At 44.3% G+C, this 16953-nt stretch overlaps 1 protein-coding gene across 1 annotated transcript in view; it reads left to right on the forward strand.

Moving 5' to 3' along the window:
* The window catches only part of abca1b (ATP-binding cassette, sub-family A (ABC1), member 1B), a 53328-nt gene that overhangs the window by 25331 nt on the left and 11044 nt on the right, over positions 1-16953 (forward strand). The window contains exons 9-34 of the mRNA XM_041797376.1: positions 3599-3839; positions 4267-4406; positions 4691-4807; positions 5194-5388; positions 5604-5809; positions 5893-6069; positions 6151-6373; positions 8933-9154; positions 9927-10131; positions 10669-10782; positions 10862-11036; positions 11161-11292; positions 11593-11870; positions 11943-12160; positions 12254-12329; positions 12454-12704; positions 13092-13143; positions 13228-13353; positions 13821-13969; positions 14044-14168; positions 14270-14368; positions 14488-14677; positions 14873-14967; positions 15047-15079; positions 15174-15279; positions 16455-16529. Of these exons, the coding sequence (XP_041653310.1) occupies positions 3599-3839; positions 4267-4406; positions 4691-4807; positions 5194-5388; positions 5604-5809; positions 5893-6069; positions 6151-6373; positions 8933-9154; positions 9927-10131; positions 10669-10782; positions 10862-11036; positions 11161-11292; positions 11593-11870; positions 11943-12160; positions 12254-12329; positions 12454-12704; positions 13092-13143; positions 13228-13353; positions 13821-13969; positions 14044-14168; positions 14270-14368; positions 14488-14677; positions 14873-14967; positions 15047-15079; positions 15174-15279; positions 16455-16529 (4020 nt within the window). The remainder of the gene's footprint in view (positions 1-3598; positions 3840-4266; positions 4407-4690; positions 4808-5193; positions 5389-5603; positions 5810-5892; positions 6070-6150; positions 6374-8932; positions 9155-9926; positions 10132-10668; positions 10783-10861; positions 11037-11160; positions 11293-11592; positions 11871-11942; positions 12161-12253; positions 12330-12453; positions 12705-13091; positions 13144-13227; positions 13354-13820; positions 13970-14043; positions 14169-14269; positions 14369-14487; positions 14678-14872; positions 14968-15046; positions 15080-15173; positions 15280-16454; positions 16530-16953) is intronic.

The following is a 16953-nucleotide window of genomic DNA, read 5'->3' on the forward strand; positions in this document are numbered from 1 at the left end:
TAGAGGACTGTGGAGGACTGTAGAGGACTGTGGAGGACCATGGAGGACTGTGGAGGACTGTAAAGGACCATGGAAGACTGTGGTGAACTGTAGAGGACTGTAGAGGACACTGGAGAACCTATAGAGGACACTGGAGGACTGTAGAGGACACTGGAGGACTATAGAGGACACTGGAGGACTGTGGAGGACACTGGAGGACTATAGAGGACACTGGAGGACTGTAGAGGACACTGGAGGACTATAGAGGACACTGGAGGACTGTGGAGGACACTGGAGGATGATGGAGGACTGTGGTGGACTGTAGAGGACCATGGAGGACTGTAGAGGACTGTAGAGGACTTTAGAAGACTGTAGAGGATTGTAGAAGACTGTAGAGGACTATGGAGGACTGCAGAGGACTTTAGAAGACTGTAGAGTATTGTAGAAGACTGTAGAGGACTATGGAGGACTGTAGAGGACTTTAGAAGACTGTAGAGGATTGTAAGAGACTGTAGAGGACTATGGAGGACTATGGAGGACTGAAGAGGACTGTAGGTTTGATAATCAGGGTAAAGTTCATCCAGAATGACCCACTTTGTAGTTTTTCCTCCCTGAGGTTACGGCTGCTCTTCCTGACTCAGCGTCAGCATAAACACAGTCACATGTTTTTAATCAGCGTCTGTCAGAAACTCTGTTCAAACCAGCATCATCTTTTGTTTAAGGACCTTTATTTTGAAATCCTGACTACCTTTAACACTTCCTGTGATGATCTCATAGTTTAAAACTGTATTTAAAACCTCACCTCCTTCTGTGTCATGTGGAAACCTCATAAGTGCTGCATCTTTAGGTCTCTGCCCTCTGACCTACATCCATCATTCTAGAGTTAACAGGAGACAGAGAGTTTCTCTATGATATCTCTATGGTTGACAACATTTTTGACCAATATTCTCATTTATTCATCCACACTCACTGTAGTTGTCACTTCCTTTCCAGCATTCCCTCCTGTTGTAATTTCCAGTTTCTCATCTGAGCTCCTAACTTTTGGGTTGTTTTTGTGTTTTCGTTTATGGACCTGATCAGGGAAACAGCTCAGCCTTTTAATTGAACAGGAAGTAGTTTAGACCTAAGAGGATGTCCACAGATGGACTACAAGGACTGATTCAGCCTAAGCATGAGTGACATTGCCATTTAAAGTCTTGGATTATTTGGATATCACCCATTTTAAGTTTCCTAAAACCCCCCCCCCAAAAAAAATCCCTAAAATTCTGAAGAAGTTTCCTATAATTTCTGTAACCACATTTCTAAAGTGTGCCATAAAATTACACCAATATTCCTTTAGTTATTCCCAAAATGTTTCCGTCAAACTTCACTAAGTCCACACATTCCAGTCAAATAAATCACCTTTTTCAAACAACCCCACATTTTTTTATTATATTCCAGTGTTAATTTTGGCAGCTATATTTAATTTTAGTCTTACTTTTAGTCTTTAAATGAAATGCATTTTAGTTTTAGTCACATTTTAGTCATTTCTATCCTTTGTAGTTTTAGTCTCGTTGTAGTTGATAAACTCTCCTCACATTTAAGTCTTTACTTTTAGTTCAAGCATTTATTCTCTTGACTAAATCTTGAACCAAGCCATGGTAGTGTGTTCTATCCACCTGCCAAACCTGGGGTCCCTGCTTTCTACAGATGAGAGGCAGAATAGCTACAGCTGCATTGTTGTTTGACAGATTTACCCACAACGGAGAAATATCATGGATTTTGAATGTCACACGAAAACCACATTACATTTCAGTCTAGTTTTAGTCATCTTGATGAAAACTAAACTTAGTTTTTGTCAGTTTTAGTCATCGTAGATCTATTTTTGTTAGTTTTAGTCTAGTTTTATCATGGTAGGGCCTACCAAACCTGGGGGCGGGGATAACTCCCCACATGACATCATGAGGGGAAATCTGAGAACTGCTTGTTTCAGCACACATTTTCGGAAAGGTGGAGAAAGAGAGGGGAAAGGGAATGTATTTTTTGTGGGCAGGCTAGGGGCACACATATTTTGCTAGAAAAGCCTGAAAAAGTGATTTTTGCATACTATGTCCTCTTTAAACAAGTTTTCCCTATTACCATCACAATGAAAAAATCTAATCCTCCAATGAAACTGTCTTGTTGACTTTGATATGATGAAGGTATCATACAGCTTTACTCCTGCCTTCCTGTAGTCTCTGAATCATTATCAATCATGTATTGATTAGTCACTGATCAGGAGTTTGATGGGTTTTTCTCAGTCAGATCTTTCAGCTCATCAGAGGTTTACTTTGATTCTGACAGTAAAACCTCAAACAGAGGAGCTGGCAGAACTAAAGGACCGTGAACCTCACCAGTCTTCATCCACTCAGATGTCTGCTAAAGTTCCTCAGCTCTAATCAGGCTATAGATATGATCAGTCATCAATAACGGCACCAATCCTCATGTTCCTCTCTGACTCCTGTCTCAGACTTTAGTTTCACTTCCCCTGTCTCCTCAGCTCTGATCAGGTTACAGTGATAGATATGTAAGATATAGTAGTATTGATCGCCCTCTCTCTCTCTCTCTCTCTCTCTCTGACTTTAGTTTCACTTCTCTCTCAGTCTCTCTGACCCTCAGTAACCTCTCCCTCTCCTTCTCCTTCCTCCTCTCCCTCTCCCTCTCCCTCTTCCTCTTCCTCGTCGTCATGCAGCAGGAAACATGTGACCTCGGAGCTTCAGCTGGAGTCACTGGAGTTCATTAGCGTGTTAAATCTCTGCCGAGTCAGCACTAAAACACGCCGATGACATCACGACTCTGAGGCTGTTTCATCCAATCAGGCGTCTGACAGCTGTGATAATGACGGCCTTGTTTAGATGCTGACAATGTTTTTGTCCGGTTTTCCTCCCTCTCCTCAGAGAGGTGAAACAGAGCTGTGGTACCATCATTTTAGAATAACTCGAGTTCACTCAGGATCAGCCTGACCTATGACCTCTGATAGTTCAGTAATCATGGAGGATGTCTGGGTTTTTGGATCCACCATGTCTGTAAGGTCCTGGGTAAATTAAAGACCACATTCAGGCTCACAGAGGTCCTTAGGTAGTCCTGATCCTGTTTGAGTAGAGCTTTAGTGTGGAACTTAATACGCCTCCAACTGTTCTAAATGTTGACAACTTTTTTGTACAACTGAGGCCGTTTACAGGAGTTTATGTGAGGTTCATCCCTCAGCTACACATCTGACTCATAAAGTAGTGAGGTTTGGTTTTAGAACTCGTCCTTATTGGACCATCGATCAGGAATCAGACTGAACCGCCTTAAAACCAGAATCACATTTAAACGGCCTCAGAGTTAAAAATAAAAAAATAACCCAAAAAACAAAACAAGAATGTAAACGCTTCTCTGACAGGGACATGGACTGGAACAGATAACCCAGAATAAAACTCTAAATATATCTAAATAAATATAGACCTTCAGGTACTATAGATCTGGTCCAGATCCTTAAGCCCCTTTCCTGATAACCCAGAATAAAAATCTAAATATTTTGAGATAAAGATAGACCGTCTGGTATCATAGATCTGGTCCAGATCCTTAAATCCCTTTCCTGTGTTCTGTTCTCTTTTAGTTGGCGGGAATGAAGAGCTGGATTGACCTGAGGAACGAGATCGTGTTCCTGACCCGGAATGCCACGTCATCCCCCAGCACCATGTACCAGGCTGTGTCTAGGATCGTGTGCGGTCACCCGGAGGGGGGCGGTCTGCAGATCAAGTCTCTAAACTGGTACGAGGACAGCAACTACAAGGCTCTGTTTGGAAACCACAACAGCAGCGAGGACGAGCCAGCGGCGCTCTACGACAACTCTACCAGTGAGTCAACACGCCTTCAGCCTCGCCTCCATCACAGGGGACGGCGTTTAGTCCAACGAAAGTTTGTCAAAATATAAGCACAGAGATCAGGACTTAAAGGTCAGATCAGGACTCAGGCATGTCACCGTGTACGGTCCGATGGTGTTCGTACCAGACTTCAGGGTCTAGTGTACTCAGATCAGGACTCGGGTCCCTGATGTACCTGAACAGTAACCATGCTAAAGTGGACTTTGGGGGTCTGACTGCTGAGTGTGATTACCCCCTCAGTGTGACCAGGGCCGTCCCGGTCTGACTGAGCAGATTCAGACGGTAACTATAGTCACAGTTCTCTAACAGACTTATGGGTAATGTAGTCCTTGTTCTCTGACCCTGCTGTTCTAAACCATAACTACACTTCTGATGATGATACCTCTGTGTTTGTCTGTAGCTCCGTTCTGTAACAGCCTGGTCAGGAGCATGGACTCTAACCCCATGTCTCGGATGATCTGGACTGCTGTCAAGCCTCTGCTGCTGGGGAAGATCCTGTACACGCCGCACACACCCGCCACCGCCAAGGTTATACACGAGGTGAGTGAACGGTCTATCTCACCTGTTTCCCCCCTTGTCTCAGCGGTCAGTGTAGTTTACAGCCAACAGATTTGTAATTTGGAATGAGAAATTAAAAAATCAAGAAACACACGGTCTGTGTTTTAGATTTCTCATTTCAGATAAAAAAAAAAACACATTTGACTGTTAAATACACTGACCCTCCCCTCTGTCCCCCCCTCTGTCTCACCTTTATCCCATCTCCGTCCCACCCCTGTCTCACCTCTGTCCCCCCTCTGTCCCACATCTGTCCCAACTGCATTCAGGTGAATCGGACATTCCAGGAGCTTGGTGTGTTCAGGGACCTTGGTGGGATGTGGGAGGAGATGAGACCAAAAGTCTGGGACTTCATGGAGAACAGCGAGCAGATGGATCTGATCCGGGTAAACAGGCTTTGCCCACAGCTCACCTTTACTAGATTTTCTGATCTTTATTTTTTTATTTTTTGTTTTTTCTTTGCCTTTTTTAATTAATTAATTATTTAGTGTCCATGTGAGAGCTGAAGTGACACCTGCACAGGTCGTCTCTTTGACATAATTCATGTCTTTGTAGTTTTTCCTCTAACCAGTAGAAACATAGAATGAGCTGTTAGCCCCCTCTGCTGGTGGACTCATAGCTGATTTGATATGAGGTTGAACCTGTTTTTGCTTCACAAATGTTAAAAAGAAAGGAAGAAAAGAGGCTCTAAAGTCAGCTGTTGGATCTGCTGTTAGTCTTATTTACCAAAATAAAAGCCCTACTGTGACCCTCCTTCCTGTCTTTGCTTCAGACTCTCCTCAAGAACAACGTCACCGCAGGGTTCTTTCACGCTCAGCTGTCCGGCACTGACTACACCGTCGCTGACATTTCCAACTTCCTGACTAAGAAGGCAGAGGATCGCCGGCCAGAGGGCGGTGCCGTCACCTGGAGGGAAGTGTTCAACGAGACAGACCAGGCCATCATGAGCATCTCCCGCTTCATGGAGGTCGGTTTATCAACACTCTGAAGTCTGAAACCATCATGGCGTCAGCATTACCCTGATGTGTGTTTCTTCAGTCTCTGTGTCGTCTTAGACAGAGATGTCTAACTTCCTGTGAGGACGTTTAAACTGGCCATGAAACTGGAAGGTCAGCTGTTAATATCAGCTGTGATTGGTGGGAACGATCACATGACCTCTCCCCTCTCTCTGTCTGTGTTTAGTGTGTAAACCTGGACAAACTTGAGCCTGTCTCCACTGAGGAGCGTCTCATCAATCAGTCCATGCTGCTGCTGGATGACAGGAAGTTCTGGGCGGGGATCGTCTTCCCCGACGTCGATCCGAATGCCACCGAGCTCCCCGCCAAACTCAACTACAAGATCCGCATGGACATCGACAACGTGGAGCGGACCAACAAAATCAAAGACGCGTGAGGACTCCCTCTTCAGCTCCTCTTGTTCTCTCTCCTTCGTCACCCTCAGACTAACACCACCGTCTTCCCTTCCTGTCCAGGTACTGGGACCCCGGTCCTCGGGCCGACCCCTTTGAGGACATGCGGTACATCTGGGGCGGGTTCACGTACCTGCAGGACGTCATTGAGCAGGGCATCATCCGGGCAGTGACGGGCACCAAGGAGAAGACAGGGGTGTACATCCAGCAGATGCCGTACCCGTGCTACGTGGACGACATGTAAGAATGACCGCCGCTCATCTGTCATTGGTTATTCTATGGATAGGCTCTGTGGTTGTGACTCCTCCTCCTCCGTGTTAGATTCCTGCGAGTTATGAGCCGCTCCATGCCGCTCTTCATGACTCTGGCGTGGATGTACTCGGTGGCGATTATCCTGAAGAGCGTGGTGTACGAGAAGGAGGCTCGTCTGAAGGAGACGATGAGGATCATGGGTTTGAATAACGGCATCCTGTGGTTCAGTTGGTTCATCAGCAGCCTCATCCCTCTGCTGATCAGCGCCGGGCTGCTGGTGCTGCTGCTCAAGGTGATCACATGTTCACACTCGGTCTTTGAAACCTTTACAACAGGCCATAGACCAGGAGGATGTGAGAGTACAGCGCCATTAACTAAGGGGGGACTCACATGACAGTATGACTCATTAAACCCCCAAAGTCTCTGTGCGGTGAGGTCTCTGTGCTTTTCCTCCATGAAGGAGTTAGACTTTAGTACAGTGTGGGTCTCATATATGTGCACAAACAAGAATATAAACATGTAAGAGATCTAAATAAAGTCTGTGCCTCTATTATAATGAAATCCAGGAGTCATAGAGGGCTAAACCTCACTAAAGACTCAGGATAACCACAGAGCCAGCAAAAATACAAGCGCTACAATATTCAGTGACAACTGTTGATGCAAATACTCCCACCTAGTGGCTGAAAAGTTGAGCACAGACAATGAGTCACAATACATATCCCTATTTAGGATATCAGAAAAAGGACAACTGTATGGTTTCTCTGATACAAGCAGCCCCTAGACAGGTCTCTCTGCTGTATGAGGGCCATGCATGTAACGGCCTGTTTCCACAAGAGATAAAACATCAAATACTAACACAGGACAAAGTTCCTTATCTCATTTTAGGGCCGCTGCTTTAGTTTTGCTCCTACTATCCCTCCTTGCTCCCTTCCTATCTTATCTAGATGCCTCCTTTCCTTCCAGTATTTCTCCTTGCTTCCTCTTCCTTGCTTTGATGCCTTCTTTCTTTTCAGTATTCCTCCTCACTTCCTCCTCCTTGCTTAGATGTCTCCTTTCCTTCTACTATTCCTCCTTGCTTCCTCTTCCCTTCCTTCCTTAGATGCTTCCTTTTCCTCTAGTATTCCTCCTTGCTTCCTCTCCTTCCCTCCTAAGATGCCTCCTTTCCTTCCAGAATTTCTCCTCACTTCCTCTTGCTTGCTTAGATGCCTCCTTTCCTTCTAGTATTCCTCCTTGCTTCCTCTTCCCTTTATTCCTGAGATGGCACCTTTCCTATTAACTCCTCCTTGCTCTCTTCCTTAGATGCCGAGTTTTCCCTCTAGTATTCCTCCTGGCTCCCTTCCCTCCTTAGATGTCTCCTTTTCTTTTATTGTTCCTCCTTGCTCCCTTCCTTCCTTCCTTTGATCTCATTTTAGGACCACTGCTTTAGTTTTAGGTTGATAAATCCTGTTGAATTCATCAACTATAATAAAGACTCTGTCTGAGTTAACAAGGAGGGCCAGTGTGCTTGTACACGTTACGGGCTAAGAAACACAGAACCACATGATTATTTTAAGCCGATCTAGCCTGATATGCCTACATCAGGGGTGTCAAACTCAATCACAGAGGGGTCCATATTCTGAATTTAGGTCTGACCTAATGGCCTAACAGGGTCCACATTTAACTGTCAGCCTCATTTTTGCCAGAAATAAATTATGAGGGAAAAAATTAGCAATGATTATAAATGATTTTGAGATGTAAAAAGTCCAAATACGGAATAGGGATAAAAAGTCAAACTTATTTGTTCAAAAATTCAAAACACAAAATTAGATGTTTAAATAATGCTTTTAATAGGCAAATTTGTAAAAAAGAAAGTCACAATCATGTTTTGAAGGCAAAAATATACTTAAAATTAAAAATGGTGCACCAAAAAGGTCAAAATATGATATCAAGGTCAAAGTAATACATTGAAAATGTCAAATCTGAGATACAGAATGAAAGTAATAGATTGAAGTCATACCTGCCCAATGCAAAATTAAAAATATGAAATGAAAACACGAATGAATCTTCCCACATTTCTTTTGATCCAGTTATTTTTACTCTTTTTTTCACATTTTTATGACTTAAAGATATTTGATATCATCAAGGTTAAGTTTACATTTTTATACAGGAGGAAATCTGCAGACCTTATACAGTATTTTAGGGCCAGTTATAATAAGAATATGATTTGAACTTGCGGGCCGCGTGTAACTGTATCATGGGCCAGTTTTGGCCCCCAGGCCTTGAGTTTGACACCCCTGGCCTACATCATAGCCAAGAAGTCTCCTCAAGTCACATCAGTACAACATAGACAAGGCAATTTTTTGTTTTGCATGAAACAAAGTTTTTTTTTAGATTCCTGAAATGCTTAAGACGCATAGACCATAAATAATGATCCAAACAGTCAATAAGTTTGTATCTCAGAGGACACAGAAATCAGGTATTAGGACAAAAGAAACTAGGTCGACAGAAGACAGATGAATTGTAGTCTCAACACTCTATCACATACACACTTCATAATCTCAGTCGACCTCCAAGCCCTAAAACTCCCACTTGGTTCGTCCTACAAACTTCATGTCGACTTTAAAAAGTAGAAAAATTATTCAGCTTTTTATGCTGAATTAACTTTATTTCTGTGTCTCTGACAGATTTTTAATAAGTACTGTTTAAGTCTGATGATTTTTGACTCTCAGACTTTCACTGTGTGTGTATGTGACAGAATGTTGGGACTATGTATGGATCCGTCAATAGCTCCTCATTTAACCCTTAAGTTTTCTCTGTTTTTAATGATTAAATGGTAAAAACCTTAATAACGGTTTGTTCTTCTCTCTTTCAGCAAGGGAACCTTCTGCCCTACAGTGACCCTGGCGTGGTCTTCCTCTTCCTCGGTTCCTTCGCTGTGGTCACCATCATGCAGTGTTTCCTGCTCAGTACAGCGTTTGCTCGTGCTAACCTAGCAGCGGCATGCGGCGGTATCATCTACTTCACGCTGTATCTACCCTACGTTCTGTGTGTGGCGTGGCAGGACTACATCGGCTTTGGTGCCAAAGTTTTCGCTGTAAGACCGTGTGATGTCATGACCACAGAAATTAGGATACCATTGGTTCTAGTGAAATGATGATGATTGGATGCTGCCTTCCTCTTAGTTTGTCACCTTTTTTCCTTTCCTAAGTCCTTGCAGCCTTTTATTGGTACTTCCCATAGCTTCTAGTATTCCTCTTTGCTCCCTTCTTCCCTTCCTTAGATGCCCTCTTTCATTGACGTATTCCTCCTCGCTCCCTTCCTTAGATGCCTCCTTTCCCTCAAGTATTGCTCCTTGCTCCCTTCCTTAGCTGCCTCCTTTCCCTCTAGTATTCGTCCTTACTCCCTCCCATCCTTCCTTAGTTGCCTCTTTTCCTACTAGTATTCCTCATTGCCCCCTTCCTTCCTTAGATGTCTTCTTTCCTTTTAGTATTCCTCCTTAATCTCTTCCTTCCTTCCTTAGTTGTCTTGTTTCTTTCCAGTTTTCCCCCTTTCTTCCTTCCTTCCTTAGATGCCTCCTTCCCTTTTAGTATTCCTCCTTGCTTCCTTCCTTCCTTCCTTAGATGCATTCTTTCATTTTAGTATTCCTCCTTGCTTCCTTCCTTCCTTAGATACATCTTTTCCTTTTAGTATTCCTCCTTGCTCCCTTCTTCCTTCCTTCCTTAGATGCCTCCTTTCCCTCTAGTATCCCTCCTTGCTTCCTCTCCCTCCCTATATGCCTCCTTTCCTCACACAGTCAGGCAGCCTTAATTAGACCCCAGGTCTTTTTTGTGATTGGTCGAACATTCCTGCCATCTCCTCCCCCTCAGAGCTTCCTGTCTCCCGTGGCGTTCGGGTTCGGCTGTGAGTACTTTGCTCTGTTTGAGGAACAGGGTGTGGGTATCCAGTGGAAGAACCTGGTGTCCAGTCCTCTGGAGGAGGATGACTTCAGCCTTCGCAGTGCCATTATCATGATGTACGTCGACTCCTTCCTCTACGGCGTGCTCACCTGGTACCTGGAGGCCGTGTTTCCAGGTGAGAAGAGAACCAGTTTTCTTTCTTCATTGGCTGCTTCCCTGTATTCTACTTTTCCTCCTTGTTTCCTTGGTTCCTTGCTTCCTTGAGGCCTTCCCCTCAGACTCAGTCTCTCGTCTTGCATCTTTGTTCTTGTCTTTCCGTGCTTCCTTCTTCCAGTTCTTCTCCTTGTTTTCTTCCTTTCTTTCTTCCTTCAGGTTTTCATCCTTGCTTGCTTTATCAGCCTCCTTTAGTCTTTCCTTTGTTGCTTCTTTCCTTCTAGTTTTCCTCTTGCCTCCTTCCTTTCTTTCCTCCATACTTCCTTCCTCTCTTTCTTCCCTAAGTTGGCACCATAGTCACCATCTCTTCTGATCAGACTTTGACTGTTTCAGGAGTTTTCTGGAACCCTTTTTTTTTTTTTTTAACTTTTAAACATAATAACGGGGTCTGTTTTGGTTGTTTAGGACTCTAGTTGCTTTTTATGGATTTTATATAATGTTTTTATTAATTTTTTAGACGTATTAAAATCCAGAGTTTTGTTTTTTTCCTGTTGTCCAGGTCAGTACGGTATCCCCCGGCCCTGGTTTTTCCCCTTCACTATGTCGTACTGGTTCGGAGAGAAGGATGGGAAGTCCACTAAAGTCCCTCTGAGCCGCAGAGGAAATGTTGGAGGTGAGACTGGTGTTGCATATAGGTTAGTCAAGGCTTTTATTGTGAAAGACACTTCCTCTAACCCTTGTTTGAATCTCAGCGGTGTGTATGGAGGAGGAACCGGCTCACCTGGAGCCCGGCGTTTACATCGAGAACCTGGTAAAGGTTTACCGACACGGGAAGAAGCTGGCGGTGGACGGACTGACGCTTGGATTCTATGAGGGACAGATCACGTCTTTTCTGGGACACAACGGCGCCGGGAAGACCACAACCATGTGAGTACACCACCATTTATGCTGACATATCAAACAGTAGTATTTAAAGTTTTACTAAAATCATGTCGGAGTTTTAAACTCTGGTGTCATGACTAGTCCTGACTCATATCCTGTCCCCCCTCAGGTCGATCCTCACCGGTCTGTTCCCGCCCACCTCAGGTACCGCCTACATCCTGGGCAGAGACATCCGGTCAGAGCTGAGCGCCATCAGACAGAGTCTGGGAGTTTGTCCTCAACACAACGTCCTCTTCAGCATGTGAGTCCAACAAAACCGTTGTCTGTGGGGTCTGAGGGTGGTCTACATTAGGGTCCTGGTCCTGGATCAGAGTACCCCAAAATCTGGATCCCTTATGTTGACTGTCCTTTGTTGGCAACCTTTGGAAAAGTGGGTGGAACTGGTAAAGAGGGAGGGTTTCCCACCCCATTTTAAAAAGTTGCCAACTATGGCCTACTGTTTGGCAAAGATGGAGGAGTTCCCAACATCCTCAGCTCTGACCTGTTTAAATCAAACTACTCAAACCAGTCTAACTTGTACTCATTATGGCGCCCCCTGCAGGCTGACAGTGGAGGAGCATATCTGGTTCTACGGCCGTCTCAAAGGTCTATCAGAGGAGCAGGTCAAAGGTGAGATCGAGCAGATCCTTCAGGACACCGGGCTGCCGCACAAACGCCGGTCCAGGACGAGCGCTCTGTCAGGGGGGATGCAGAGGAAGCTGTCAGTGGCTCTAGCCTTCGTTGGAGGGTCTAAGGTCGTCATTCTGGATGAGCCAACGGCCGGCGTGGACCCGTACGCCCGCAGGGGGATCTGGGATCTTCTACTCCAATACAGACAAGGTGAGGATCTAAAAACCTTTGATCATGTGATCTGACCTGCTGCAGCACTTACTTCCTGTCCCGCCCCCTCAGGCCGCACCATCATCCTGTCCACACACCACATGGACGAGGCCGACATCTTAGGAGACCGCATTGCCATCATCTCTCATGGGAAACTGTGCTGCGTAGGCTCCTCCCTCTTCCTGAAGAACCAGCTGGGGACAGGGTACTACCTGACCCTCGTTAAGAAAGAACCGGAACCCTCTGTTAGCTCCTGCAGGAACTCATCCAGCACAGTGTCCATCAACAAGGTAAGGGATGCAGATGGCCTTTAGACCCAGGAGGACTCTGATTTAACTTCCTCTCTCTGTTCGGTAACTTCTAAACGTTTCTTTGTGTTTCAGGAAGAAGAGTGTGGGTCTGTTAGCAGCAGCGACGCCGGCCTTGGTAGTGAACACGAGAGTGAGGCAGCGACCATCGGTGAGCTCTCTGTCCTTGGGGTCTGGGTTTGGACAGGGGTTTAGGTTTAGGGACCTCTGGGTTTGGGAAAGCTTGATTTGTTCACCTTCAGCTCATTCTGATGGTTTTATGTCTTCGCCTACAGAGAACGGCCCTGCAGCTTCCGTCTGTGACGTCCCTCTTGTACCCCCTGATGTGTCCCTGGTCTCTAATGTGATCCTGAGTCACGTCCCCGCCGCCCGCTTGGTTGAGGACCTGGGACATGAGCTGACCTATGTGCTGCCATACAGCGCTGCCAAAGATGGTGCCTTCGTTGAACTGTTTAAAGACCTGGACCTGAAGCTGCCTGACCTCGGCATCTCCAGCTACGGCGTTTCCGACACCACACTTGAGGAGGTGACGTCACATGACTTCTATGTCTTCTTCCAGTGCTGCAGTCTAAGCCTATAACAGTTCAGCTAAGGACTGGTCCAGGTTCGAGCCAGTCCTAGCTATAGGCTTTATCAAAGAGGAAAGTTTTAAGCCTTCTCTTAAAGGTTGAGAGAGTGTCTGCCTCTTGGACCCCTAAAGGTAGACGATTCCAAAGGAGGGGGTCTGATAACTGAAGGATCTACCTCCCATACTGCTTTTAGAGACTAAAGGTAGCACAAGCAGGGTAGCATCTTGGGAGCGCAAGGATCTAGAGGGATAGTACGGCACTAAGAACAAAGTTCTGAAAACACTGAAGAAAAGATAAAATGTTCTAGAAACCATGAAATAATGGAAATATTCCTGTCTTTGTAGATTTTCCTGAAAGTTGCCGAGGATAACGGCGTGGACACTGACGTTCCCTCAGGTAATGACCGACCTCTAACTGTGACATCACTGTGAAATATTTCTGACCTTGAATTGAAATGACCTTGTTTTTGCGTTTTTTCAGATGGTACACTTCCTGTGCGGAGGCGGAGGAGGACTCACGCCTTCGGGGGCGGAGACCATCAGAGCTGCCTGAGACCGTTAACGGAGGACGACAACAACGAGTGCAACGAGTCTGACGGAGACCCCGGTACGTCACCCGGTCTTCGTTTAGGGGATCATCATGATGCTGGAAATTATAAGTCTGGTAATTCTGGTAAAAATGAGACAACACAAACGGCTGTAGGATACTCTGGCATCTAAAATACAAGTCCTAGATAGGCAGCATGTCCTGCTTTGGATTCCCAGAAAAATTAGGAAAAAACTATAGAATTTTAACTGGCGTTTCCTGTAATATCTGCTGCTTTTATTCCTCTTGTACACTGCTGTCTAATGGAAAGTTTCTTTCCTTTTTGATCATTATTGATAGCTTTATCAGTTTTATCTTTGGGATCATTAAAATAAGTGAAAAATATCAAAGTATTGATTATTTTTACAACCCTTATTTATTATAAACATTAAGGATATTAGGATCTTTGAAAATGATCAGAGTAAGACCTCCTGTCTGTTAACATCTCTGTACCCCTTTAACACCTGTCGGTATGACACCTGTCTCAGACTGCAGGGAGACGGACTGGCTGAAGGTGACTGAAGGCAAAGGCTCGTACCAGGTGAAGGGGTGGAGCCTGAGGAGGCAGCAGTTTGTGGCTCTGATGTGGAAACGCTTCCTGTACGCCCGCCGCTCCAGGAAGGGCTTCTTCGCCCAGGTACGGACACACCTTGACTTTTTTTCTACTGCAGGTTAAAAATCACATTTAAAACATCATATCTGTGTTTCTAGATCGTTCTGCCTGCCGTGTTTGTGTGCATCGCTCTTGTCTTCAGTCTCATCGTCCCCCCATTTGGAAAATACCCGAGTCTGGAGCTGCAGCCCTGGATGTATGAGGACCAGGTCACCTTCATCAGGTACACACCTGTCCTACACAGATCCTGCTGTTATAGAATCATATAGCTGTTATATTAAATATAATATTCATTATAACGTTGCGTGAACATGTTTGTGTCAGTGACGACGCCCCCACAGATGCTAACATGCAGAGACTGTTGAGCGCTCTCCTCGACCCTCCAGGCTTTGGCACTCGCTGCATGGAAGGACACCCTATCCCGTAAGAGACCACCTAAATATTTACTGATTGATGAAAAGTCTCCTTTTTTATTATCAGATGAAGTCTGTAGCTCTTAAATCTCCCACCTGTTTGATAGTTATTGGTTATCAACCCTTTAGAGAGGCCCCCTGTACCATGGGTGATGAGGACTGGATCTTTCCGGAGGTTCCTGAAAGTGTCCAGCAGCTGTTCAGCTCCACAAACTGGACCATGGACAACCCGTCTCCGGCGTGTTTCTGCAGTTGTGAGGGAAAAAAGAAGATGCTGCCAGAGTGCCCCGCCGGCGCCGGAGGACTGCCGCCACCGGAGGTAAATGCCTACAACACACCAGGAGTCAACTTTTTCAGATACTACACATTTTAGTATGGCAACATCTACAGTAGCATCTGTGCTAGTGAATGCTGATGGATTTATGTTTCCAGTGGAGGGTTTCTGTGTTAATGTAATCTAGCTTTTCTGTATTTTATATATTTTTACTATATCTGTATTTAAACCTTATCACAGATGAAGATGAGCGCCTCAGACACGCTACAGAACCTGACAGGTAGAAACATTTCAGACTACCTGGTGAAAACGTACGCTCAGATCATCGGCAAGAGGTGAGACACTCTACGACCCCACTCTAATACAAACATGTACTTCAGGAGTCATTGATTAAATATTTGTTTTTAATTTTAGTCTGAAGAATAAAGTCTGGGTGAACGAGTTCAGGTGAGTCTTTAATTCTTCTGCTTTTATTTTAAAAATCCTCTCCTGTTTTTTCACCTTTGTGTGACCATGTGGATCCTTCTCTTTCGCTCTGCAGGTATGGAGGCTTGTCATTGGGTGCCCGTAGCACTCAGGTCCTCCCACCGGCCAAAGAGATTGACGACGCCATCGCAAGAGTGAGGAAGATCTTCGAGCTCAAAAAGGTGAAAGAATGAGACATCTGTTAGAATTAGAACATCTCATGGGGCGCAGGTGGTTTATGCACGCAGTCAGCCTGGGTTTGAATCTGGCCTGTGGCACTTTCCTGTATGCCTCTTCCCTGCTCTCTCATCCCTAAGCCAAAAAAAAAAAAAAAAAGGAAAAGAACATCTCAGACACCTCAAAAGGTTTCTGTCACTCCTCGCCAGTCCCACAGTCTTCTCCAAACAACCAACCATGGTTTACTGTATAGTAAAAATGGAGGGAAAACCCCCACACCACCAGCTTCACGAACATTCCATCCTCAACCCTTGATGATGTCATCCTTTAAAGTCTTTAATAGGCTTCAGCAACATGATGTCATCAAAGCTTATAAACATTCAATCTTTGCCTTCAGATATGTAATCCTTTAATGTCTATAAGACATTCCATCCTTGCCTTTAAAGATGATGTCATCCTTTAATGTCTATAAAACATTCCATCCTTTCCTTTAAAAATGTCATACTTCAGTGTCTTTAAAACATTCCATCATTGTCTTTAAAGATGTTGTTATGGCTTAATGTGTTTGAAATATTCCATCCGTGCCTTTAAAGATGATGTCATACTTTAATTTTCTTTAAAACATCCCATCTTTGCCTTTAAAGCGGGTGTCAAACTTTGATGTCTACAAATCATTCCATCCTTACCTTTTAGGATGATGTCATACTTCTTTGTCTACAAAACATTCCATCCTTGCCTTTAAAGCGGATGTCATACTCTGATGTCTATAAAACATTCCATCCTTGCCTTTAAAGATGTTGTTATAGCTTAATGTCTTTAAAACATTCCATCCTTGCCTTTAAAGATGTTGTTATGGCTTAATGTCTTTAAAACATTCCATCCGTGCCTCTTAAGATGATGTCATCCTTTAAAGTCTATAAAGCATTCCATCCTGGCCTTTAAAGATGATCTCGTCTTTCAATGTCTATAAAACATTCCTTCCTTGTCTCTAAAGATGATGTCTTATTTCAGTGTCTATAAAACATTCCATCCTTGCCTTGTAGGAAACAGACCAGTCTAGTCCCCCAGTTGTCCCTCCAGTCTTACCAGTCTCTTGCAGATTAACATATTAAACTACATCAGAAGTGTAAGCATTCCTGTCTTTATCCTAATCTTACAGCATTTTTAAATCCTGTTTCAGGGAGCAGCTGCTGATCGGTTCCTTGATAATCTCTCAGGTTTTATCAACGGTTTGGACACGAAGAACAACGTGAAGGTGAGACAGAGCTGACAGAAAACAGAACTATAAACCTGCCTTGACCATGATCTATAGATGTGAGATATATAATAAAGTAATAAACTGTCATAAAATATATGGCTATCATATTAAATAAAGTAATAAACGGCCATAAAATATATGGATATCATATATAATAAGGCAATAAAACAGCTGCTGGGACACAGAGGTCGTCCTGAGGACTAAAGTGTGATTGATTTAAACACAAACACCGGGGTTTACATTGATGTTTTGTCATTTTTAAGTTAGATAAAGATTTTTCTCTAAATTCTCAGAGTTACTCTTATGGGAGCTGATAGGTTAAGCTCTATGTGGTTGTGTTAAAGATAAGAGTGTAAAATGTTGAGGGAGAAACCTTCAAAGGTTTTATTAAAATCAAAATAATTAAAATGAGAAAAGGAGA

Source organism: Cheilinus undulatus, linkage group 10 (genome assembly GCF_018320785.1).
Source record: "Cheilinus undulatus linkage group 10, ASM1832078v1, whole genome shotgun sequence".
Classification (NCBI taxonomy): Eukaryota; Metazoa; Chordata; class Actinopteri; order Labriformes; family Labridae; genus Cheilinus; species Cheilinus undulatus.